At 45.6% G+C, this 27,823-nt stretch overlaps 1 protein-coding gene across 5 annotated transcripts in view; it reads left to right on the top strand.

Annotated features, from left to right (window-relative positions):
- Window positions 1-27,823, top strand: part of rerea (arginine-glutamic acid dipeptide (RE) repeats a) — a 122,335-nt gene that overhangs the window by 47,596 nt on the left and 46,916 nt on the right. For all 5 annotated transcript variants that reach the window (XM_018665881.2, XM_018665880.2, XM_018665879.2 and 2 more), the window contains 2 exons: window positions 2,452-2,962; window positions 10,966-11,036. In XM_018665881.2, the coding sequence (XP_018521397.1) occupies window positions 2,596-2,962; window positions 10,966-11,036 (438 nt within the window). In that variant the 5' untranslated portion in view covers window positions 2,452-2,595. The remainder of the gene's footprint in view (window positions 1-2,451; window positions 2,963-10,965; window positions 11,037-27,823) is intronic.

Below are 27,823 nucleotides of genomic sequence, written 5' to 3'. Positions count from 1 at the left end.
CCAAGCCTCACCTGCCCCCTCACAGCGTTATTCATCGGCCAGGCAGCCAGCGCCGCTTTCTACTAAGCACTTTGTTTCCCGGGTTGTGGGTGGAGAGCCTTCTCCCCTCGCTTTCTCTCTCTCTGTCTCCACTCTCTCTGTCTCGTTCTCGTCCCTCTCAGCCATCAATACATTATGACTTTTCATTGCCACGGTGTTACTACTTCACTTCACACAGACTCACTCCTTTTTACTCACTCAATTTGTTCAACTTCAAATTGCTCTTTTATCTGTATCAAACTGTGGCTACTGATGTATAACAAATTAGCCATAGACACTAGAACATATTGTTAACTGACCAGTAAAAGTGCTACACAATTAGATATGAGCGAGGGCCCCTTTGTATGAGGAATTTTTGTTGCTTTGAGGGTTAATAAATACAATTATGTTAACGTCAGCAAGGTAATTGGAGATACACAGTTTGGATTGAGGCAGTTATGTAAAGTGTATCCAGATGTAAACTAATAACACCTAGATTGTAAAGATACTTATAGAGGTTTGTAGCTGCCCACAACATCAAAGGGGAATGGTCCAGCCCTCCATTTGCAACAGTTCAGTCCTCATTGGTTTCAGTGGAAGAGGCTTATGTTACTGATTAGAGGAAAGAAGAGGTGCTTAGCTCATACACAGATTCTGGCAGCCCCCAGGATTAGTGCTGTGCTATCAAATGGTACCTTCATCAATGTTTTCATGTTCCCCACACCTCCAAGACATGCTGCCGGATATGGATACAAGAGGGGGGGCGCAGTATTTACTCTGGCACACCAACGGAGGTGTGTATCCACGGCGGGTGTGTGTCCTCGCTCGCACATGCGCCTGAAAGCTCGCTCGCTCTCTCTCCCTTGCGTCCTCTGTTCGCGCTAATGTGTTCTTGTGTGTATACGCTGGCAGCCCAGTGGTCGCCGTGGTAACTCATCATTAGGTGATTAATGGGGCTGTGACGAGGCTGCGGTTTAATCAGGCCCGGTGTTTGTGTTGAAGCCGACGACAAGAGCAGCTGCCCTGTCAGTTGGTGTCTGCTCACGAGATGACAGCACCCGCTGCTGAGGAGCGCCATTGTCAAACGTGCTTCATTGTGTGTGTTTGTGTGTATGTGTCTGCCAAAGAGCCTTTCCTCCACCTTATCCGTTTCTTCTATTAGAATAGAATAGAAGAAACGAGAAACACTTTCTCTCCGGCTCTCTCAATGAATGCACGTCCACTTGCAGACGTGCTGTATAATTTTCACTCAATGCTGGTTCTGCTTTACCTGGCTCAGTCTCGATCCCTCCCTCCTGTCTGACTCTCCCTCTTCCACCCTGCTATCACGACCATGGTAACGGGAGTGCTGATTGCCTGGCCTGATCCCTCTGGGGGCTGAAATAACTATTTCTACTTAATTTGTTGCGGTGGGGGCGGAGGGGGCAAACACTGGCAGTAAATGAGAAGCCTCCTTTGTAGGTGCAGTGTGTAGGGGCAGTGTAGTGCCGACAGCGTGCTGCTTCAGCTTTGCCCACTTTACTGTTTATGGAGGATTTCATTATGGCATGAGAAAGTGGTAGCCGAGCTCTTTTGAGTGAACGACCATAGCTGAAAATGGCAGTGGACTGGGCATGGCAAATGACTGGCTCAGCCTCTCTCCTCTCCCTTTCCTTACCCAGTGGATTGCTGTGCTCTTCCCTCCAGAGCTGTCACTTCACATTAACACAGTGGTGACTGTCAGCCAGGGCAGAGGGCTGGGGTTGGGTGCAGTCCAGAGCCAGAGCACACACACACACACACACACACACACAAACCACACACAGATGAGTAAAATTGAGCCTGGTGTCATCACAGATGGTCTGCAGAGAAGCTAGCCAGTTAACTCTGTCATTGAGCTTTACGCCGTGTCTCTCCCGTGGCATTGCAAAATGACAAGCAGCGTCTTGTGCTGGAAACCCCCCCGACACATTATCTCTGAGGAATTCTATAGGCTTCAAGCCTCATGCTCATTGCAGCTCCACCTTTTTATGTTTACATCGCTACAACTTCCTTTTAGCTGATTGTGTTTCAAACACTGTACATGCAGCATTTGTCTTTCTATTTTTCTCGCTCTTTTTTCTATTCTTTTACCCTTTAATAACTCTGTTTTACTGCCTCTCTGAAAGAATGGAAATGTTTGAGCAGGAAGCTAGAAGGTTCTGTTCTTTGATAAAGCTACTCAGTGCTCTCCAGAGTATACATAGTTGTGGAGGGGAGCACCAACAATTGCTGTGATGTTGAGTGGAGTCGGCACAGCTGCCTGATCTCTAGGAACTAATCTTGTATTTCTCACCCACAAAAGATCTACTCCAGCTCAAAACAATCCTTTTTACTAAGTATAGTTTCTGTACAGTAAGGATAAGGGTTATTGACACAGGCTTATGCTAATTATTCTTCTTCTTTTATTTACAGCTTTTCTGAAACACTGGGGTTGTTGGTGTGGCCAAATTTTCCCTGGATTTGACTGGTAAATTCAGAAGACTGAAGCCCAGGCTCACAGTCTACCTTTCACGGAGGCCCAGCCGTGAGAGGACTGAGGAAGGCACGTGGCGGATCATGACGGCCGACAAAGAGAAGGAGAGGGAGAAAGAGCGGGACAGAGACAGAGACAGGGACCGGGACAAGAGAGAGGCCGGTAAGTCCCGCCGGCAGGATGGGGACCGGGGCGACCGCGAAAGCGAGAGCTCCAGGCCCCGACGCAGCTGTACGCTGGAGGGCGGGGCCAAGAACTATGCAGAGAGCGAGCACAGCGAGGACGAGGACAACGACAATGGCAGCACGGGCGGAGGCAGCGGCACGGCCGAGGAGGCCGGCAAGAAGGGCAAGAAGAAGACGCCTAAGAAGAAGTCGCGCTACGAGCGTACGGAGAACGGAGAAATAACATCCTTCATCACAGAAGACGATGTTGTTTACAGACCTGGAGGTAGGTGCTAGTCATGACTGGTCTAAGTGTGCTAGCAGGTGAGGCGCACTCATCGCCATGATCACTAGCTGCAGTGAACAAAACTCAATCTTCATATAGGGACTTCCTCAGTTTACTGATAATCATAGGCCCAACTTGTAAACATCACATTCACTCATTTACTTACTCCACTTTGTTCTCAATAAGTTTGTTCTAGGAATTAGAGTACAGATTTTTAATTGATCAATGATTTCTGGGCTCTTAAGGAAACAGTCATCTCTATTGCAATAAGCTGCTGAGGGATTGCACATCCTCCAATGTATCAACTCTGTAACAGCAGTACTCCCTCAGGCTAGAGGCCAATGCATCATACAGTCAATTCCAAGTTGACCTACTCTGTGCTTTGTCTTGGGCTGAGTCAATAAAGCAAAGTGGTGCTTCACTAGAAGATGTGATAGTGACGACAGTCATGGTAATGATTTCATCCCAACACCATTTGACTCACAGAAAGAATGCATCTCCTCTGGGGCCAAAAGGTACTCTAGTTTCCTGGAGGGATGTTTGAACTGCGATACAGTGTCTTTATTACATTGGATGAGTGAGGCTAAAAAGAGAACCAACCTTTTCTGCAGCTGCAAACATGGCCTCTCTTTCACCTACTGTTTATAAATTGGCTGTATGAGAGGGAGGAATGTCAACACTCACTGTCGGTAGGAAGCCAGGCAAGCTGGTCGTGTGTGTATGGTCTGCTCTCTCTCTCCTGCTGCTCAGTGCTATCCGCCTTGCAACTAAATCATTGCCGCCATGTCTTTTCATTTATGTAGCAGCTAGCAAAAGGTCAGGCAGGGGAGAGGAGGAGGAGGAGGGGCGCATTGCTTGGGTATTTAATGGGAAGATGTGGGAAATTACAGCCAGTGTGTTAGGTTTCTCCTTCTCCCACTACCTACCCATCCACACAAAACACTCAGCACTCCTTTTTTCGTCTCAGCTCCTAAACAGACGACTTCAAGTGGGTGGAGAGAAGGCCTCCCCACCCCACACTTTCCGTCTAGCTGCGTAATCTGGTTGGCAAAATTATCTCTGCACTGGTATCAGTGGAGGTCCTCAAGCAAGGAGTCACACTGAACCAAAACCTTGTTGTTGCTCACTCTTTATTTCTGTCCATCTAACACTCAGCAAAGGGACTCCATTGAAGCCTGTTTTGCTCTGCATTTCATGTTTAATAGAGAGAGCACCGGCGCTTTGTCTCACAGTCAACCATGCGGAGAGGGGGGGGGGTGGAGTAGAGAGGGAGAGAGGTGGGTAAAAAAAAAAAGGAAGCAGTCAGTCACATCAATGAAACATTCAAAAGGCATATAAACAAAGTCGACTGTCTCAGTGGATTAGGCCCTGCCGAATATTTATATTTCCACATCCGAGCGAACAGCACAGCCAGTGTCTGGTTGCTGGGGAATATTTATGTTTCCTGTCTTCTTCTTCAATTAGCTTGACAGGTCTAGAGTGGCCTGAGAGTCACAACCTGCTCCCACCACGTAGAGTGGAACTGTTAGATTGGTTTAGACTAAGGATGAGCCAGGATTGGCTAGTGGCAGCCCTAGCACCACCACACTAGTTTGTAATTTACCTCCTATTGTCAAAATGGAAGATCCTCCACCTCAGCAACTGACCTCCTGCTGTCTCCTCTGCTTATTGTTCAAGTGATAAGCCGTGTGTGGGTGGTGTGTGTGTACACTGTGCATGTTTTCCTCCTCCTGCTTGGTCATTGGTAGCAACCTTCTTGCAATCAGATTTGATGTGTGCAGCTTAAGCAGGCACAAAGCCTGCAATGGATTATGCTTTACTAAATGTTAAATCCCTTTATAGCCGTCTAGTGACACACAATATGTAAAACTGACCACCCTCGGAGAGGGATTTACACCACCCCCGTCATGGGGTGAGAGAAGAAGTTGTGACGGAAAGCAATGCAGAAACGGAAAGAAATTGTAAACCAAAATACTGTTTTGATTGCTTTTGTCACAGGGAGCTTTAGAAACATACAGGCCCGTGTCATTACATAAGAAATAACAAGTAAGCTACTACTGAAACTGTCTGCACATTCCCAATCTCCAGCCACCCACCAATCTCTCTGCTTAGCCTTTATATCCCTTGAAGATGGGTTCAGGCAGCTTAGTGCACATCGATTGGATGGGGAAAGGTGGAAGGAGAAGTGCAATCAGCCAATAGGTGGGCCTGCAGCTAACTCTAGCTCTGCTGCTGTTTAAAAATGATGTGAGGAGTGTGTGTGTGGCGGTGGCCAGGAGACTGTGTCCTGGGCCATTTGTATGGTCGGCTGCTAGGGTGAACAGCCTGATGCGGTACAAGCAGACACACCAAATCGATCTGTGCCCTGTGGCTGAGCTCTCACCGCTTCCCCAGGCCCAGCCAGACACCTCCAGAGCCTGTTCTCTACGCTCATCCACCACCCCCTCCACTACCACCCCAGATTATAGATCCTCTCTCTGGAGATTATACACACTGCCATGGGGGGATCAATAGGAGACACCCTAGAAGCACAGAGACGCACAAGAGAACTTGTCAGTATCCACACATACACTGTATGCTGATAACCAGTATTTGTGCACACTCATAAGTGTGCTGTGACACATATACATGCACACACTAACACCATATACAAGGCATGCTTTTACCAGCTGAAGGCATGGTCCTTATCTACAACACACACAAGCTCAGTCTAATACACACTAACAGCACTATCCACATTGCTCATCCCTCCTCTCCACTGCAGCAGGACTCTACTTGGCGCTGCAGGTGGCTGGCTGCCATAGCATGTCTCCTTCCTTCCTAACCGACTGGCTGGCTGGTCTGTTTAAAATGGAGAGAGCTAATGGAAACCACCTGCCCCCACCCGACTCCTTCTGCCCTTCTACCTCGGTGTATGTCACACAACATGGCTGCCACGGCCAACCCACTGAGTGTCAGGGTGATAAAGACAAGACCTGCTTTAATTTAGTCATTTCTTATTACAAAGTGGTAGAGTTTATGTAGTGTGTGTAGTATATAATACAGAGAGATTGTGGGCTAGTCTGAGAAAAACACCTTGTGCGTATGAGTGTTGTGGGAGTTGTTGATGTGGACAGCTGGTGCTTCTTGCCGCAGCCACCACAGAACCCTGGGGAGTGTGTGTGTGTGTGTGTGTGTGTGTGTGTGTGTGTGTGTGTGTGTGTGTGTCACTGTATGTGTCATGTGTACACCCAATACGCTATGCAGCAGGAGTGTGTCTGACACACACATGTAAAGCAGGACAACCTGGCCCTCTCTCCCTCCTCCTTCCTTCAAACTTAGGACCAACTGTTCTCAGTTGCACCAACCTGCCATGTTCTTTATATGTTTGCATTTCTTTCTCAAATAAGTGTCAGCTGTAATTTTCAAGTTATAATGTGTAGGTCATTGTTGCTGACATTTATTAACCACAGCAAGTATTGAACAAATGCAACAGATCCACATTAAAAACACAATTTCTTCGTAAGCACAGTTTTACCTTTATAACAGTGCAGTAAACTTAACAATACAATTTGGATTTTTGTGTAAAATATAAGTTCACAAAGGTTTTCCAACCAGGACAAAAAGTGTAGATGCTTAGCCAACTAGCTGACTGACTTACTGCTCCTCTGCAGTTTCTTTTACTCACCAAAGTCAAAAATGACCTCAACTTCATTCATAACTAAAGGCTTCTTTCATCTATTTAAATTTTCTCTGCCAGTCAATTTTGTGGAGGATATTGAATTCAGAGCAAACTTCATACAAACACAACACATCTGAATTCTGTTTTCAGTCTGGATCCTCTTGAGAAGTGAGTGTAATGTGGTTCAGTAAGTGCTGGATTGGTTATTCCAGAGCCAAGACACCGTAGGCTAGAGCTCGATTAGCATAGCACATCCCCTCTGCTACAAAGGCCTAGCTGTCGATCGGTTTGCTGTTTCCAGTCAAGCTAACATGAGGGACAAGCCCTTGGAGTCATCTCTGAAACATAGCAGTGTGAATCTGTAGCCTGTCGCTAACTGAACAGATCTATTTTTAAAAAGCCCTCTCTGCTCTCCCATCTCTCCCCACGCTAGAGACTCTGGGAAAAGGGCTTTTTAGTGAAATCCAACCACCTGCCGACTGCTAAATGAGAAAGCGTGGGCTAGCCGAGAGGGAAAGGCGAGGAGGAGGGGGTGGTGTTGTCAAAGAGCCTCTGTTCTCCCCTAGGAGCTCAGTCAGCTGTAGGCTTGCCCTATTGTAGAGAGCTGATGGTATCGCTTGCCAGGTATTTCCCTCTGCTTTTCCAGCGAGAAGAAGGGAGATTTGTTGGGCCTGGTGGACGAGGGAGAGAGGAAGGAAAGTTGGGGAAGAATCAAGCGTCCGTGTGCCTCCAGGCCTCGGCTGCCTGTTGCGCCACCCCACTGGGACCGACCTAGCAGGAAGTGGCACAAGGCAGCCTCGGTCATCAGCTGGTCTCCCTCACAGAACCACTGCGGTCGATGGTGGATCAGTAATAACACCAGTCTCCCTCTTTCTCTGTCTTTCTTGGCCCTGTAGTCCCCTCACACCCCTGTGGTTCCATTATTGCATTCCTTGTGCTATTTAATTTTAGGATCAGTACACTCAAGGGGGGTGGCTCTGCTAAAGCCGTGCACTACTCTGCTGTGTGTGCTCTGCTAGCCTGAGCCAAGCACCACTTTTAACAATGCAGGTGCGTCCTGCCTCATGGCTCAACACTCACCACCTGCAAGCGTGACTTAAACAAATGCTCCTCTTGACTTAATAAGCCTGCCTTGTAGCCTATCCCTGATCTCATTCCATAGCAAACCCCCACCACCCCCCACCCCCAATCACTGTTTACAAAACACTGGCATATATGGCTGTGTTCACAATGTGACTTTTCCATTGTTGCTGGCTCGTAAAAGAAAGCCAAGCTGATATTACCTAAGAACACCCCCCCCTCCCCTCTGCTGGAATGCTGCAGCAAATTAAACAGCATCTTATTTGCTTGATACAGAGAGAGTAGGACACGCGCTTTTGCTGAGGCTAGGTGTGTTTTAGATTAGGCATGCTTGGCAGCCATAAAAGAATAGCTGGCTGAACAATGAGCTACAGCTGAGAAAATTGCTGTGTGTAAATGTGTGTGCGTGTGTCGCGAGGTTATAACAATGAATATTCCGTTGCTTGAACTCGACAGTGACAATGTAATTGGAGAAACAGTGACCCGCCAGGATCAGGTTTCACTGAAGTGCTCGGGTCTGAGGAAGTGCGCTCAGTAGCGTCATGATTATCTCCCTGTGTCGAAGTATTGAACTTTCTCTCGCTCCCTATCTGTCTGGGTGGCGTGGCGGTGGGTAGTGGATTGCAGGGTGTAGGCGAGCAGAAGTTAAACTTAGGGCAGCTGAGGGGAGTGAGAGCACTTGTCTACAAAGGCCCTACTACACCAAAGGCTACATCCATCCAGCTAACACACACACACCAACGGTTAAAAAAAAAAAACTACCCATCCCCCCACATAGACCCCCCTTCCGCAGCTAAACCCCTAGTCCCTCCCCTTTCCACTTCTCCACTTGAGCGAGGAGACCTGCTTCCAAATGCACAAAATGGCAGGAATGTTTAACAAGCTAGGCAGACCCTGGAGGAACCGTGTGGCCCTGCTTCGACAAGCCAAACCCCCCCACCCACCCAACCTCCCTGAGCTCCGCCGCCTCCTTCCCGTACAAACGGCAGAGTCTGAAGCGTTAACTCGGTTTTAACTTTCACATTCACTGAGATTTGCGTTGTAGTTGCTTTCAGAGAAATGCCCTTGAGGTAGTAGACTTTTAGTGCCCAGGATGAATTCAAAATGTGCTTTTGACGTTCAAAGAATAGACTCGCTTGCTGTCTGTGAATGATTAAACTAGATCCCTGTCTCTCTCTTTTTTTTTCCCCACCACCTATCTTTTTCACTCTCCCTCTCTGTTCTTTATGCCTGTTGATGTGCTCAGGGGTGTAGACACGGAGATCTGGCCTCTCTAAATGAATGTGCCGATGAGGTGAAGGGACACTAAACCCTAATTCCCCCGATTTGACTCCTCCGAAACATGTCATCTCATTCAGATTAGTCTCTTTTGTTCTCTGCCCTCCCCCCACTCCCTCCCGCCTGCTCCCTCCTCCGCCTCCACCCGCTCTTCTCTGTCTCTCTCAGCACACACACACACACACACACACACACACACACACTATGTCGCTCACAGATCACACAATAGCACTGATGGATATTTTCATTCATGTTATCTTGTAAATGACTTCCAGGGATGGTGTAGAGGAGGGAGAAAAGGAGAGAGAGGGGAAAAGCGAGAAGAGGGCAGTAGTGAGAGAGATATAATGCGTCACTCAGAGCCAGCGAGGGTGATAAACCCCCCCCTCCGCTCCCTTTAGAACAGCTCATTCAGCCCACAGCAGATAACAAGCCCACCCTGGGGTTACACACACACACACACACACACATACAGAGCCTCTCAAAAAACAAAGCCCATGATGTCACAGGCGCACTCGCACACACCAGCCCCTCTACAAATGGTATCTTGGGTGTCAGAGCCATTTAATATCTTTGCCACCCCTCTTTTCCTCTGCAAGCGGTAAGATAAACCACAGCCAGATCGATAACTCTGTTGACACAAACAAATAAATAACAGACGAAGGCACTGTCAGTCAGTGGAAAAAGCTAGCCACACATCTTTTGTTAGGGAAAGTGTGGCTTAGTCCGTCTGTACAGAACAGCTCAGCGTGTGTTTGGGTGAAATGAAAACCAGCACTTTGTTTTGTTAGTGTAAATCTTACCTGTGGTTGCTTTTCCTTTTTTTTCCTTCTTTTTTTTGGGGATCAAACCTTACACAGCTTGAGATAGTGGCACAGAGTAGCTTCCCATCTTCTTGGCCTTGTGTATGTGCAAACGTTGGAGACAGCACTATGCTCGGTCGCACCAAATGGTTGGCAAAGCCAGTTCTGACAGCATTCATGTAGCTTGTTCCATTGCTTCCATCTGAATATATGGTCAGTTTTCAGTATGTGTGATCTATTTATTAATCAATTACGTGCGAGTGGCTTTTGATTAGTTTGCCTGTTGAGTAAGCAAGAACTCTGTTATTATTTAAAAGCTGAAATAAATCATTTTTTGCTCAGTTTGATCACAATGGTTTTGTGTTTCTGCTAAGAGTCAAGGTGAAAGGGAGACTTTTGTGAATTTGGATCTCTTTCTCTACAATAATTTTAACCCATGGCTGTTTCTGGAAAGTGCTGTGCCAGATTTAGCAGTAACCATTAGCCACACCCCACACCACCACCTCCTTCTCCTCTCCTCCTCTTCTTCTTCTTAACAGAAGTGGCTGTGTGTTTTGTGTCCTCTGCAGCGTGAATGTTTTTGTTAAGGAGATGAGGGTTCACGACCTGGCCATACTACCAGTCACATTCAATTGAACAGCACAGCCGGCCAGGGCCACCTCCTCACACACATTATGAGAGGGTTGCTTTTAACACTTGTGAGGGTTATATAATTTAGCAAAATTTTAAAATGTGATTGAGAGGACACAGGATGGATATTTGTTTTTTGTTTTGTTTTCATGCTAAGCTAACAAAAAGCTAACTGGACATATATTGGTGCAATGGCAGAAGATGTTATTTTATAGAAACCGATTACAGTGATGACTGCAGGGTGGGTTGGAGTTAAAGCTAGTATTGCTCACTGGTGTATAAAAGGAGTGGAACAATAACATAATTCCCCTTGGGCGTAATGTTTGCTTTGGAAAGGCAACCTTGTAGCGTTCCAAAAGTCCTTAATCCTATTACTCGCATTCCAATTGAATTTGACTCAAGGAGAAAAATGTCTTTTCAGCAGAGGTAACAGCACACAAAATAATATATTACTGGGCCTGGCTGCAGAAAAACATGAAAGCTTTGTGAAGTGTGAACATCCTCTTTCAAACTCAGTTTTTTTTTCCTTCTCCCTCTTTTCTCACTTGCAGATTGTGTGTACATTGAGAGTCGGCGGCCCAACACTCCCTACTTCATTTGTAGCATTCAGGATTTCAAGCTGGTGAGTAAATTTTCACTTCATGTTTGACCTGTTTTATGTCCTCACACTGACCTGAGGTTCAGCACCAAGCCACTAACCCATCCCGCGTCCCATGCTGAAAAACAAACCACTGTTCCTCTGGTGCGATTCCAGGAGAAATCAGGGCTCAGATGGTGTGTGCACTGTAAATGGAAGATATGGGTGCAGAGTTGCACATTTACACATTTTTGTTCTGATGAGAATTGAATACAAATCATAGTGAAATACAATTTAAAATCAGTTTGTATCCTGAGGTTTGTTTTTAAAGGGCTATGTGGAAAAATAAAAATCCCTCTGAGAATCAGGCTTGAATATTAACCACCTTTGTGATCCACTGGCAGTGTAATAATGCTTGTAATGGAAATAGAGATGTTTGTCGATGCACTTAATTGATTTAATGAAGGAGACCTTCACAAGTTTTCAATTGATTTTTTTACAACCTAATGTGGCCAAATTGCCTCTTTTGCTGAATAAAGAAAGAAATTAGTTTTTAATTTGCTATTGAGGATGGCTGATTCATCAGGCTGGGTCAGTTTAGTGCAGTGGTGCTTGTTTGGGACACCTAAAATGTATCACAGACGCACACACACATACATAATTGATTTTCCCACACTGCATTTTCTGTGTTTGCTAAAGGGGAAATCACATTTGAGCTCACCCAACAGATTTGTCTTTGTTCATGTTGATGAAAAAAAGATTAAACATTATGGTTTAAGATCTGTGCTGAGTTTACTGCACTGTAGTCAACTCTAATGACACGCAGCATGGTTTTAGAAATCATGAATGTATCACCGCCCCCTGGAAACCACGTAGAATAATTTTTGTCAAGCAATATGTAAGTTGACAGTGCTGTGTTATCAAACTGGGTGTTTTAATGGTTGGATCCAGTGGTTGGGTTTTTTTAATTCCTCAGAGGGCAGTGCTCCCAAACAAGCGTTTCATTGGCTGAGGATATCTTCCTATCAAAGTTCGCCAAATGTCTGAAGTCTGAAATTGATTATGCAACTGAAAGTGATTTTTTTTTTAATTGGTCCTTTTATATGGTTTCCTGCGATGAATGGGGAGTGGGACACATTCAGATACAGGTTTGTGGTAATGTGACCATCACTTAATGGGTAAAGCCTAGTGGAATATGTAATCGATGGGTCTGTGGTGCCAAATGAAGCAGCATCTAAACCTGCTGGAGCGAGCACTGCTTGTCTTTTAACAGATTGGTTGTCTAAGCAGAGTGCAGAGGGCTTGGTGAGGGGCGGCCAGGCCCCAGGGGGCCAAGGTAATGGCTGCCAACAGCCAGGGTGATGATTGGAGGTCAGCTCAGAGGCCACACGCACCATTTTTGGAAAAGGTGGAATAGCATGCGCATGTATTATATGTGTGTGTATGCATTTGTGTTAAAGATGTAAGCACTTTTGTTCCATGCGTGAATACTTTTGGGTGTGTGAAGGGCAGTTGTTGTGTGAAGAGGGGGGTTTAAGGTGAGCCTTGCAGAGGGGAGGACAGCCAGGCCCCACAGCAGCAGGGCTTTAATCGGATTGCTACTAGAGAGTGCTGAGGACGGCAGGAACCCCTCCCAGAGCTCACACATGCGCATACACACACTCGCACAAAAAAAACCACGCACCTGCACCTTGATTAAGAGCGCCAGAAGAGGTCTGGGGCAGACAGAGGTAATTGTCCAGGGGGGAGAGAGAGAGGGAGAGAGAGAATACTGGCTCCATTAGCTGACCTCTCTCTCTCTCTTTTTTCTCTTTCTCTCTCTGTGTCTCTCACTCTCTGTTACTCCCTCCCCCCATCCATCTGTAATTAATGAACAGCCATCTGCATGCGAGTATGTGTTTGAGCAGACTGTACCCTTGTCGTCCTATGTTAAAACAACAAGCCCCGCTGGCTCTCCAAACAAGTACAGTGTTTTTCAATGAGCTCACTTTGTCGCCAGGCTACAAATCACAAAAGATTGGCACTGTGCTTGCTACACTGAAAACTCATAATCTCTATTTACTAGACCAGTACAAAATCCTCTTTTAGGATGATAGCTGAATTAGGTTGTAATTGCACATGTTGGTATAAAATACCATCTAGCTGGCCAACCTCAAATCTACTCCGTCACCCTGCACTCAAAACTGGGACACAGACTTCTGCCACTGGGAGAAAAAAAATGTTCATCCACTCATTCGGCTCTTTTGTCGAACATAATGGTCGGCGTAATCACATTTCCTTCTCTTGCCACAATATATTGAAAAGGAGAGACAGCAGGCAACTTGAGATCCATGTAAGTGAACCACGCATTAGACGCCAGCCCATTCTCTTTATTTCCTATCCACTCATCCCTCCCTGCATCTGCCCCCCCCGACCCCCACTTTTTCTTGCCGCGCAAATTATCGATCAACCCCCCTCTGCGTCAGGGGGAGGGCTTTGGAGGCGCGGTGGAGGGGGAGGAAATTTCATTGGTCCTGAACCAAACAACCTCATCAATATTGCCCCTCTCGCACCCTTCTCTTTTTCCCTGTCTCCCTCTCTCTCCTCCTCTCCTCCCTCAGTCTTTAGGCTGTAACAGTCTCACTCTGTACTTTATCTAATGACCTGTGAATCCAATTAGTGGTGTGTAGAAATCCTGAATGCAGCCATCAATCTCACTGTGCGTGGGTAAGAACACGGATTGAAGCCCGCCTCTCTGTCTCTTTATATCTTTCTCTCACTGTGTATCTTCTCTGCGTCGGGATGATTCTGAGCCTAGTGTTGTTGCGTGTTCGTGTGCTTCCGTGTTGCTTCTGTGCACACAGAGCACAGTCAGTCAGCAATAACACATGCAGGAAAAAAAAAAAGAAAATCCATTCTGCAGCATTATTGGGGTCATCCTGGACGTGGAGGACAATCATTTTCCCTATGTTGTTTACCCAACAGTGGCAGCTGTGGTGCCCACTGTAACCTCTGTGACATATTGATCCAGCCATATGGATTTCAGTCTCCTGCCTTCGTCCTAAAATGTCTGCCCAGATACAGGGGTGACCAGTAGGAGGCCATTTTAACCGTTAACAAAATCAGGAGTGGAAGGAAGGCATCAGAATGCAGACCCTTTATCATTGCAGTAAATCTTCTTCCTCCATGTTCATGCTTAGATTATTGGGGAAGGAAAAATGTAACAACATTAATAATCATTAACTGTAATAATGTAAAATAAGTTGACAAAATGATTCACAAAATTCATGAGACAAGATAAAAGTATGAAACAGTAAAATAATGCCACTGCAAGACAAATGTGGTAGAACATCACATGTGACTTTAAGTGAATTTAATAAAATATATTAAGGAGACTGTCACTACAAGTGCATACAAAATCAGTATGAGGACGTGTGTTAAGGTATAGTCTCAAAGAAATGAGTCTTTTATTCCTACTGATGCCATTGCTTAGGTCAGTTAACAATCCGCCAGTGTGTTTTCCCACAAGGGCTAGTTTCACTTTACACTTGGTGCCATGACCTTATAATGCGTTTACAATCTATATTTGATGAGAGTAATGCAGCGATCCTGCTGTAGACCTGTGTGTATACATGTGTATGTTTGCCATGTGTATGTTCTGGTCATGTAACCTGCATCATGATCATGCAGTTTGTGTATTTATCTGGTCCAGAACTACACACGCACACACCCAAACTTATCGACTTGCCTGCTGTTGTGAGGACAGCCTAAGACAATAAGCCACCTGACAACGACTGAGCACTGAACAATCTGCAGCCATATCTGCCCATTGACCCTGACTTCACCAATCCATCCTGCTTTTCTTCCCCCGATTGTCTCCTCTGTCTCCATTTCTCTCCCTCTCACTCTCTCATCTGTCTGTTTCTACACTTCATTCCTCCCTCATCCCCACTCCTCTTTATCTGCTGTCACTCACCTCCCTCCCATGTTCTGGTCATTGTGTCCATGTCCTCGACGCTCATTGCCCCCCCCCCTCCAACCCTCGCTCTTTGCTCATATCTAACCTCATTGGCCAAGTCAGCTGTGTTTCGTCCTCCCTCCCTCCCTTCCTTCCCTCCCCACATCCCTCTCTCGCACTCTCTGCTTTCTCCCAGCATCCCCGTCTCCCTCCCTCTTTCGCTAATGGAGTGATTGCAGCGTTTTTCCCTCCGGGAACGAGGGATTGAGGAGCCCGGTACACCAGCACACACCCACACATGGTCTCTCTCTGGCTGGTACTCTTACCCCACACACACAGACACACACACCTCTACTCCTGGATCTCCCTGCTTATGAACATTTAATTAGATGCCATGTACAACGCAGTTATCTTGCCAGGAGTCCACCTCATATGTTGCAGGCCTGATGAGCTTAAAAGAATGATGATTTTCTTTGTCGTAGAACCAGTATACTGTGTGAACTGAAAGGTTATAGCCATCTCAAGGTTGAGCTTGCTCTGTTTGCACTGTGAGATGTGTGCAAGCAAATCTGTGATACGTTGTGCATTCACGCATGTCCAGTGAAAACATGCTGCGATGGAGTGTTTGATCAGGCTTCTAACACTGTCAGAAAACATGTCCACACATGCACAATGCATGTATGTGTGTGCTATTGGCGGTAACTGATGTGTGTCAATGTAATTGATAAGATACATTTAAACAAAGGTTGCACCTAGAAAGGATAATGACCTGCCTATAAACCTTAACTCCTATTGATTAGTATTTGCCCTTGCATCTTACATGCAAGATTTAGGCATCTTGATTACTCACATTGCTAGTGTAGCTAACTGTGATTGTTGTTTTGTCACATCGCTCTCTTTCACTCATATTCATTCTCTATTAACTGGGGACTGTCAAATGAAGCAGAAATATTGTTAAATTACCTCTCAAAATTAGTGTCAGCTCTGCATTTGTCTGTCAAAAAATCTATTTTGACTCCCATTAAATTCTATTTTTCAAATAACTAAATTAACAGCATTTGTGATTCCTAGATGCTCACAGAGACGTGTACACTTAGCTACATTTAGGAACTATTTGAGTTGTTTTCCTTTCGATGAGTGAACGCCTGGTGTTTTTTCTTTTTTTAAATTGATAATAATGCACTAAATACCATATAATTTTTTTTAATGCCAGATAAAGTTTTCCTGCAGTCATCTGTTTTGTAGAAGTGTCTTGAATACAAGATATGAACATGTGACATGATTACTGAATAAAAATTCAAACGTTGATTATTTATGAATGTCCTTAGTTCTCGGTGTGTAATCAGGACATATGTACTGTCCATGTGTGGTTACATGTGTATTCAAATGCGTGTTTGTGTTGGATGGATATGACAGCATAGCTTTCCCAGTTGTCATGTAAACAATGTGTGTACACCTCCCCTACACACACGCATACGCACACACACACACACACACACACACCCCAAATGTTAATTGTGTCCTCACAACTGTTTCCTGATGGTTTTTGCTGGTGCTTATCATACAGCCTTGGAAAATGCCACCTATTCAAAGCCCATAATTAAAAATGTTTGATAAAGATGCAAATATATGTGCATAAATACGCATGCTTAACATGAGCAGTTATTAGGTTTTCCGTGGACCCTGAGTACAGCCCTAATGGAATCCAAAGTGCTCAGAATTAGCTTAACAATGAGATCCACTGGCTAATCAGCCTGCGGCTAGCTTGTCTGTGCATATTCAGAGCCATGCAAAAATACTGCTTAATGTACAGTGTGGCATCAGTAAGTGGAGTTCCTTTCTGTCCCTGTGATCCTTCCCCAGATTTCTCCCTTTATGTAAAGCTGTGATGCACACTGCTGCAAGTCACTGAGAGCTTGAACGTCATGCTGTAATGAACGATCTGTGCGATTCTCTCACCAGAGAGTCTCTCATTGGTATTGTGCCATTGAGATGGTGGTAGGAGGTTGACTAGACAGGCATCACTTGTCTCTTGTCACTGCCTACAAGGCTGAGTTCCCTCTTTTTATCTTCCTGTTTCTCCCTTTGCGACCACCCTCCACCCTACCCCCATCGAACATTTTGAAATGCAATTATGGATCAGTGAGCACTGCCATCAGTCGCACTTCTTGTTAATATTTATCGAGTGGAGCAGCAGCCGCTGCCATCTCTTGAGAGAGGGGCGCTACAGTCATTAGGGGCAATTTTGTATGTGTGTGTGTGTGTCTGTGTCTGTGTGTGCTGGCTGCTCAGCTCTCCCTTTCATTCCAGGGTCCACTCAGCTGCTGTAAGCGAGCTGGTACATTTCACAGGCATGAACATGTGGAGGTGCAGGCTTTCACAATTGTGTATGGGGCTGTCTTAAGTGTCTGCTTGTCTCTGTGCTCTCTGTGAGGAAGCACCTTTGACAAGGGCATCTAGGCGTCTATAGACACGGCCGGCCAGCCGAGCCTGCTGCAAGCTGTTTGATTGAAGCATTCTGCCTGTAATGTTCCCCATTGAGTCGCTGCCTTAAAGCAATAGAAGCACAGCACAACAGCCACTAAACAGTGAATGGCCATTCATTGTCTCTTACCTCCAAAAGGAAAGGAAAACAGACCAGAAATGGCTGCTGACATTACACTTCTTAACTGTGGTAGGCTGTAGCAGGTTAACACATGAAGTGGAACAATTTTTTTGATTTGAACAAATTCATTCTGCTCAGATTACCTGCCTTTATTTGACAAATAGCCCCCTCCCCTTCCTCCCCTCACAGTTGGCTGTGACTAAACCCTGTGAGCAAAGGATTTTTTACTGCTGCTTTGGCAGTATCAGGTGACTTTCCCCATTATGACCGTTTTGATTAATGCTCCTCCATGAGGTATTCTCCCCCACCAATCCTGCCTCCCCCCCTCCCACTCCCTCCTTCCTCCTCTGTCTCTACACACTTGAAATTTCATTGAGGTGAAGCCATTAATGCCGTTCTTTGTAATAACATTAGGTCATTTAGCCGAGGTGTTGGGGTCACTAGCTGCGGCAGCTGCTGTTTCTATGCAAGCATGCTCTTAATCTGCAAGACTGACAAGTGCTAGTCTGACTCTGGTGTCAGTTTGCAAGCTCAGTGCATTTCTCAAATCAGATGGAGACAGGCACGCATCTCTCAGACGGCTACAGAGCTCTGTCTCTCTTTGGGGAGGCAGGTTAGATTGATTGTCCACACGAGCGCAGCGATGAATAAATAAAGCAATACAAATGGCAAGGTTGAGATAACAACACTGTTCAGACCCAGGGAGTGTAAGAAGCTGTATTCAGCTCTCCTTGTGGGTATAAAACCAAGCCAACCCTCTCCTTGGCTCTACTCTCCCTTGCATTCCCCTCTTTTCATCTTTTTGGACAGATAACGCTTTTTTCTCTCACCCTCACTGCCCTCCCTGTGCATTAGCTAAATGCTGCTATGGAAACTAGTTGTTCAGCCAATAGGATTATCTCTTTCTCTAGGATAGAATACAGGAGGGGAGGGAAGTCGAGACAGACTGAAATCAAAATGGGGTTTTGTGTGTGTTTTTATGAGTGGTGATTACCTTCCCAGATGGAGAGGGTGCAGCCTCCGGACAGTGGGGGTTGGTGAGGCTGAAGGGCCAGGCTAGCGGCCATAGCATTTTCATAAGGCTCTTTAAAAGCTCAATCAATAGCCGCCTCTTTGACCCACCACTGCTAAATTATTCAGCAGAGAGGCCCTTTTTGCCCACTCTTCCCCCATTGGAGTTTCATTAGTTGAGTTTACTTTCACCGACTTGGCTACATCTCTCACACACAGATGCATGCAAATTCGTCACATCATTTTTCAGTGACAGATGACATTTGGGCCTTGCATATATATCCAAGTGCTAATTCCACCCCTTGTTGCTGAGTTATTGAAATATTCAGTGGTGCCTCAGACACTTTTCTCTTTTTTTCTGGCACATCACAAGTGAAAATGTCTCCTCTGATGTCTTCACTAACATCTGAAGCAAATTCACTGCGCTCCGGCATGGAGCACTACATTTTATCTTTAAAGCAGAAGAGCAAACAGGCAGTGCTATCTTCTTTGGCACCAGCTTTGATGAGAAAGTGGGAAAACAAATGTAGCAAAGACGCCAAGAAATGCAGGTAGATTTGACGCTGTCAAAACCTACAGGACTCCCAACCCAGTCGTTGTATATGAAAATAATGACAGGGCCTGTTTAATTACCTGACCAGGTCTTCCTGTTGAAATGAAAACAGTCGACTCCTCCATAGGGGGCTGCATGCTAAATTAGAGGGTGAAGGGTCCTTTGAAGTAGGTTAATGTTCATAGTGTCTTACAGTCACTTGGGCTAGATCATTTTCACAGTACCTACCATAGAACTGTGTCATGGTTTCTCATCATTTTCAGCTAATAATATCTGTTAGTGGCTCTAGGGACTGTTGATTTCAGAGGCAAATCTCTTGTCTTTGCCTGGCCACCCAGTGCTGAGTGTAGTAACCAGACACTAAACACTTTTGCGTGGATTGGTCAAGCTTTAATTGGATTGGCCTCTGTTCTGAAAATGGACGGCTAATTTTACCCCACCTCCTCGTCCTCTCCCACTTTACATTTCCACTTCTCCCTCCTGTCCCCTATTTTTCTCCTCCCCCTCCTCCCCTTTCCCCCCCCCCCCCTCTCTCTCTCAGCTTAAGTGGGTATCTGGCGTGCTTCACCACTGGTTCTCAGCTCAGCTCAGTGTAATTTCCAGCTTGTCCAATGTGTGACATGCCAATAAAAAAAGAATGAGAGAGAACAGGAGAGGAGGAGGAGGGGTGAGAGGGTAACGCTGTGGAAGTGCAGATTTACAGTGGTATCGGGTTCACACGCTTCCACTGGGGTCCTATTTTTTTTTCTTGCTTCTCTCTCTCTTTGTCTATTACGGAACACATGGTGCAAATTAACTCTCGCTGGTAGAGAGAGAGAGAGCAAACAGAGGAAGGAAATAGGGGAAGAAGGGCAAGGACATCGGTCAGAGAGAGGACCAGACACGAGAGGAGGAAATTTCAGGGATTGTTGTGAGGTCTGAGGAATGTCTACATTTTGTACCTTGGAGCTCGCTGCCTCACACAGCCCTTAAAACAACAGCAACATCACCGCAGGCTGCCATCTCAAGCAGCTCCCCTGCAGCAGCAACCGCAATCTCATGCATACCCTCTGACATTCTGTACATGTGTTACAGCTTGACTCACAGTTAACTTATCTATCCTCCATCTCTGAATGCTTGTTGATCTAATACAACACAACTGGCTAACATATGCTCACTCTTTGATCACGAAAGGGGAATATCACAATGTTAAAGAGCTCTCATACACCATTTCTCTACAACAATGCAGTCCAGTCAGTATATGTGAGCAAGAAAAACCGTCCTCTAAACCTAGAAACCAAAGAGCCTTATCAGTCATGTCATCAAGATTTAGACACTGGAACTGCTCCATAACCAACGAATAAAAGTGGTGAAGGGCTCACAACTCAAGCTTCTGCACTCAAATGAGGATTTTTAGTAGATTTTGTAAAATCCGCTGGACCATAAAATGCACCAATATCCCAGCAGATTGACTGAGCACAGTCTCACATTCTCTAACACAAAAAGATGATTGTCTTTGGTAGTGTGTACAGTAAAAAACACTAACATAAAATGCCTGGGAAAAAAAGGAGTAGAGGGGCAGGACAAACAGGTTTTCCCGGATTTTAGTTAATGACAAATTTAAACTGTCTTTCTTTGGACACAGAGGGAGGACTGTGTGCTTTCCATTAAGTGCGTCACATTTCCGCCCGCAGTGGCTGTGACTGGTGTTGCATGTGCTTTGATGGGCGAGTCTAAATTGTGTTTGCCTGTCTGTCACCGCCAATGGATCACATGGACTCAGGGAACCGCAGCTGCGAGGGCTTGGAGACGCTTCACCACACTCACTCACGCACGCACACATACGCACACGTCATTTATTCTGCACATAGGTATTGTGCATTTTTGTGGCTTGCTTCCACACACAAAACATTGCACACTTTATTATTCTACGTTGTGAAACCCTAAATCTTCTGTTGTGCTTACCAAAAACCACCCAGTCCAAACCTCTAAATTCTCTGCCATCCCCTCTACTCGTCTGCTGCACATACCTCAGCCCCCATCTCCCTCCTTCTTAGCCCCCGTTTGCTCCCAAACACCATCGCCACTGAGATTTCACGCTACTACCAGTTGATTTTATTGTTGCCTCGATCTTAAACAGTGCGCTATGAAGAAGTATAAACACTATCCGCAATGGTAAAGACATTTCCTGGCATCAAAGGGCCGAGCTGTGCTATCCCCTCAGTAGCTGTATTCATTTCTGCTCCCGCCACGCTCAAACGCTCTTTGTTCTTCTCTTTATAGGAATGTACTTAACAGTTTGGCAGTGTTGTGTTTGTGAACAGAGCTGCCTTTGTTCCAGCAGACAGTTAACACTTGTGTACAGAGCAGAGGGAGGAAAGTCTGCGTTATTAAGCCTACTGTTAAATTAGCCTAAGCACTATCTTAATGAAATGATTAAGAAAATACAGACCTCCCCTAAGTCTTTTTTTTGTACAGTTGTCAAATCCCCATGTCTTTTATCCAGTGGTTTCTCCTCTGCCCCTATACAGTTGTAAAGGCGAGCTGCTGCCCTGGATGGCAATCTGTGTCGGGAGCTTTATCTGACATGCTGTTGAATTCCTTCTCTTACTTGCTTTGGAGCTAATTGAAATTATCAGAGCATTTTAAATACATTTTTTCAATCCAGATGGGGCTGGCTGTGCGTTTATGGTAGGACTAATACTGTTGGCTGTATAGACTTTCACTGCAGCAGCACGACAAGCTAACCTTGGGCTATTGAGCTTAACAGCCCATTTATAGATCGCCATAATGCCCTCCCCATTTGAGGGTGAATAACTCTTTATAGGCTCTCATCATTTGCACTTCTCATATCTTATGGCATTCCTCACCTTATTCCACATTATTCCTCTTCGACTTCTCCTTTCTAGCTCTCCTCTACTGTCTGGTCCTTGTGATGAATCTTGTGCCTCTAGGTATCGTGGGATGAGGGGGTGGGGGATTTGGGCCCATTACTGATAGTGGCCCAGCACGTGGGCAAATCCGAATCAGTTCACACACCAGCAAGAGAGAGGACATGGTAAAGAAAAAAATAAACACTCTCCCGTCCTCCTCCTCCCACCTCTCCGTCTCCTACCTTCACCCTCCTCTCCAGGTGAAATGGAATGATTTAATGAGCGGCCCTGTCGGAGTGGGTAATGGAGTTGGCGGATGAGTGCGAGGAGCTCTCTCCATCAGCAAGTGGAGGGTGTGGAGGGGGCGTTAGAGGTGATTGAGACCCCTGTCTGTCTAGGTGTGCTCCTTGTATAGACAGTGACCTCTTGTCCTCTCCTCCCCGCAGAGCCAAGATACACACATTTACACAAAACACACACCTAATTTCTTCAGTGTGTGCACCACAGTGGAACTTGTGCTTACACTCTTCTAGCTGTAGACTTGTGACAGGACCTGTAGGGGACTGATGGAGCTTGCTGTTAACAGATGGCTGACTGTCTTCTTGGAGTACTTTTTGGCCCAAAATGTTATCTCTAAAGATGCCTCACTGGGTCATTAGAGGGGTTTTCAGATGGGCCTACTTTGAGTGATAATGAGACATAATGTTATTTGTCAAAGCACTGCTTTAGCTTATTGTGGCTGCTAGCCGGGTGTTTGGTGTAAGTAAAATTTTATACTTTGTTTATCAGATCACACAGCTGAAATAAAGTCACTTTGAGGTTATATTGCAGTGCAATACGAGTACAAATTCAAACAGTGATAGGTACAGAGAGAGAATATTGATTGCTACTATTGATCACCCTGTCCTTGCTCTCCCTCCTTGTCTTTGCCTGTGTTTGTACTGTGCTTACCTGTTAACATTTTTCATGTTATAGCTCTCCATTCCCTACACTCACATTCAGTCCACCTCAGTTTAAAGTCGAAAGGCAGAGGTGTCGGTTATTCTTAAGAGAGTAAATTTAACAGCCGCGCACTAGTGTGGATTCCTGCAAGACTCCCGCTTGACTCACGACACAGCAGCAACAGGCCATAATTAGGTGCAAACTGTTTGCTGCCACGCCAAAATGCCATTTAAATGCCAAATGGCAGCGAGTGTGTGTATAAAATGTGGGATCTCTGGCCTGTTGCTGTAGTCTCTCTGCTGGATTGTTGCAGCTGCCAGAAAGAGGTTACACAGAGATAAGTGGTTGTTCTTGTGGCATCGGCCTACACTGCCCTTGTTAGCTCATCAGCTAGGACTCCCCATCCAAAACCTTTCACACTCCACCAGCTATTGTTAGTGTAGATGTTATCTCGTAACCGGGAGAGGCTTGGTATTTAACTAATTAATGTGCAAGTGTGTACAGATGAGCCAGCAGCAGTTGAGGCAAGCTCAGCCTTTGGTGTGGAAATTCACTAGAGCAGTGTAGCTTTACACACAACTAGGTTAGTCTTTTTTTATTTATTTTAATTTTTTTTTTTAGGATTTTGGCTCTTGATGAAGTCTTTTGTCTGTGTAGCTCCGACACCCACTCTCTGTTTCATTTAACTGCTTTGACTTCAGGAGGCTAGCTGCTAGTCTTTAGATGGTGAGCGCAGCACTGCAGGCCCATATAAGGAGTGTGTATCAGCTCTGTGAAGGTTCTGCACAGAATCACAAGGTGTCTAGAGCCCACCTGTCAAGTCCCACCACAGCCATCTTTAGCACCACCCTGACAAAAACCACTAGAGCGCAGCCAGCTTTATGCCAGCCTGCCTATGTGCTATGCTAACATGCTATAACAACGATATTTATTATGGCAATATGTCATGGTAAGCTTGCAGTCATTGGTTTCCTTAAATGAAAAGAAGCAGTTTTTTCTCTGGGCTAGTGCAGCAGCCGCTGAGCTTTATAGCCTTTAAAGTAAAGCAAGGCTACACATCCCCACGTCCCTACCAAAGACTCTAATGTGTGTGATTGTGTGTATGTGCGCGCACGCGCGTGTGCTTGCATCGCTGTGTGTGAGCAGCCTGTGTAATCACTCCTAGCTGGCGGGCTCAGAGGGAGAGGTGGAATCAATGCAGTGGGCTATGAAGAGAGGAGAGAGAAAAGAAGAGAGGGAGGGAGGAGGCTGATCAATATCATAGCAGCAGGGTGGGGTAATACCCACTTCATGCAGCGCCGCCACAAACAGGGAGGATTGTGGGAGTGGGGGGGCGCAGAGGAGAAGAACAGAAATGAGAGCGAAGCCGAGAGGGAGGTGCAACGGTAAAAAGATGCAAATCTCAGTGGTGCCGGTAAACAAGAGGCTTTGTGTCAATCACCAGATGAAGTGGCACATTTAGCATTCTCCTCTCTCCCTCAACCATTCCAACACTGCTGGGGATTGTTTCCTCGGCAGCTGCCTGCCCATTGGTCCAGGGCCGGTGATGGGGTGTGGCTGCGCAGTGATAATGTATGGGCTGTCATGGCAATGATATCCACTGTTTAAGAGAGTCATCAATAACCCCGCCCTGTTGTACTCCACAGACTGTTAGTCAATGTCTGCTGGATCATTCCATCATCAGCCTATCATATCACTCTACACACACAATCTATTACAAGCATCCACTCCGTTACAAAGAGCCAGCTGTAAGAACACCTAATCACCCTCCACCCAAGGACAGGTGGATGTCAATCACACTACCACAACAGAGGGGGGGGGGGAAGAGGTGAGAATCTGCCAACAGAAGTGGCTGAAAACAGCCTAGCTTCGTGCACAAGCTGTAGCACATACAGCTCTCTCTTGATACTGCCTTTGCGTTGTCATTTGAGGTTGCGTGCACCCTACCAGAGCTCATGCTGATGCTGATTGCATGGTATGGTGAACTGTGTCTCCTTTTTGCTTGATTTAACTTCAAAGCCGTGACTGGGCTGAGCTGAGCAGGCTTCACATGGCCGTTTAGAGCTGGGAGACAGGATGTGATGGCGGACAACTGAACTGTACACTGTAAACGGACACTTCCTCTGTGGTGGGTAGGAACTCCCCGCCAAACCATATGGTCACACTGGGATGCACAGATCTTCTCTCTCTGTGTGTGTGTGTGTGTGTGTGTGTGTGTGTGTGTGTGTGTGTGTGTGTGTGTGTGTGTGTGGGGGTACATTCCTTGGTTTTCCTCGCTGTGGGTTTCTGAATGTCTTTGTGCCTTTATTCTTCCTCTGTTCCTGTGTATAGTATCTTGGCCTGAACACACTGTTACAACTAATTACATTGACCTGGCCTCTTATCTAACACATCCTCCAGCCATTTTTTTAAAAGACAGGTAGACGTGTGTATGTGTGTGTCACCTTTGGATGATGGTGGCAGGGGCAAATGAGGGGTGAAAGTGAAGCGATAGGTGACTTGCAGAGAAGAAAGCACAGTCTTAGACACAGCAGTGACCTCTCTGTCTTTTTGTTCCTTCTCTCTTTTTTTTTTCCCTTCCTCTCCTTCTCTCACTCACTGCGGGTAAACAGTCATCCCCCTCTCTTCCCTGACAGAGTGAGCTGAGGCGAGTAATTCCCCCGTCTACAGCAAAATCCTTTGCCTCCCCTACCTAGCCCTGGACGCTGCTGCACAAAGCAAATGCAGTCTGAGCCTGTGTGTGTGTGCGCGTGTTCAAAGTATGCCTTTTGATTTACAGGCACACACACGGATAAATGGGCGGAGAAGGCTTTGATGTGCCTGGGTTGCAGAGAGTAGAGATGTTGGTGTGTTGTTCAACCTCTTTGTCTCGCGCTCTCTCTCAGTGGGCGCTCTGTTTGTGCATGTGTATGTGCGAACGATAACCAACGTGTTTGACACACTACGTTCATCACGACTCCAATGTTTTTTTCCATGTTCTGCATTAACGAGCAATTGTTACCTTAACCATGTGTATTTTATACAGCTTGGGAAGTTAGCAGCAGAGACATTGCAAGGGGCTGCAGTTTTTATTTGCAAGGTTTAAAAATATGTTTTTAAAAAACATGATGTCTTCTTTCATCTTTGCAAAGCAGTCATCCAGTGATCACATACTTTGTCAGCTGAATGTTCTCTTGGGATGGTTTTGTTTAAAAAAAAAAACTAAAATTAAACAAAATGAAAATTGCAGACTTTACAAAGGAAAAGTTCAGATCAGTTCATAGATCAGTTTTACATTTCTACCTTCCCATCGACTGTGCAGGACTTAATGACATGCAAAATGAAATACATCATCTAACATTATAGACTATCAGCAGGTGCTTAAAGTCTCAGCATGATGTGTTAAGTGTGTGCAAAAGTATCTAAAGGTGTATTTTAGCACTTGACAGTAGCAGTTGTAATAATGTGGCGCAGTCTCAGCATGGATTTCCATTGTTTCTGCCTTGCTAAATGCAATAGTGTATACCTTCCTACACCTTTTATTCTGCTCTTACACTGGCAATCTTTCAGTCATATCTAATTAAAAACACAGTGCTTTTGGTATTATTCTTGTTTATGTTTCTTTTTAGATTCAAATAATCTTCCTAATTTGCATGTTTGCCTCATTAACTCATTCTACCTTCAGTACCATGTACCCATTTGACAGCCTAAGATAAACAAAATGCAAAACATCCCTTGAATTTCCCTGCACTGTAAAATGTGAAATCTCTAATGGCGAGTTAATTGCGTAGGAGGAATGCATAAAAATTTCAATCAATAATACTATCACAGAGATGTGAACAATTCAACCATTCCCATCAATTTAAAAACGCCTTTGGACTTTCTAACTGATACCAGATTTGCTTTTGACATTCTAATGATTGAATTAAGGAAGCAAAACAGGAAACACTTTCCCACTGTTCAGGTGGAATTAAACGTGTTTCAGATAGACTGAGATGTGGTTCGCTGACACTCACAGAAAATCCATCCATAATCGTGTTACAATATGGCGGCTGTTACTGCCGGTCTAGACTGAGAGTCATGCAGCACAGCTCCTTCTAGCACTGGGCCAGCCTTGTTATTGCAGCTGTGTTGTCTACAATACATCTCTTGTTGTAGCACAGCAGGAGGCTGCTCAGAGCTTCTGGCCTGTGCGTGCGTGCATGTGTGTGTGTGCACATGTGTTATAATCACATTCTTCCACAGCATTCACACTTACAGTTGCTGCGAGTAGCCTTTTGATTTTGTGAGCGGTTACTATATTCAGTGAAAAGCCTGTAACTTCTTTAAATCTTTTGTTAACACACATTCTTATCTGATAGCCTGCTGCATTTGCATCCACACTGATATATCGTCACACACACGGGTAGGTAATTTGCATGTGATTATTTGCATATTGTACAAAGCAAGCATGCCTGATAGACCACCCACTGCTCAGCTAGTGTGCGGCATCTGGCTGATACACAGCTTACATGATGTATTACTGATAGGGCCAGTGTCATCACTAGAGACTGACAGACAGGCAAGGTCACCTTCAGACAGAGATAGAGGGGGGTGGGGGGGTGGCGAGAGAGACAGGGAGATGGATATCTTCAGAAGCAGTGGCCAGATAAAACAATACAATCACAACTGATTGAGCTCATGGTGATATGAGCTCTTCAAGGCTGTCCGTCCGGTTTTACATGCAGCGTTAAGATCTGTTTTTGCATACTTGTGCTCTTATTCTCTGCTTATTTGCCTTCATCTCCGGCTGTGCAGTGCCACTCCTCTCTCTCCTCGGCATGTGTTTGTGTTCTTACACAGGAACCGTTGTAAGTTTGTGTGTGTACGTGGAAATGAGCTTTGGTGTTTGTGTGTGCGTGCGCGGGTGTTAGAAGGATCATAAATATTCCTATTAGCTGTGTATCGACGTGA

The sequence above is a fragment of the Lates calcarifer genome, linkage group LG6 (genome assembly GCF_001640805.2).
Source record: "Lates calcarifer isolate ASB-BC8 linkage group LG6, TLL_Latcal_v3, whole genome shotgun sequence".
NCBI lineage: Eukaryota > Metazoa > Chordata > Actinopteri > Centropomidae > Lates > Lates calcarifer.
This window is presented reverse-complemented; position numbering and strand designations above follow the sequence as displayed.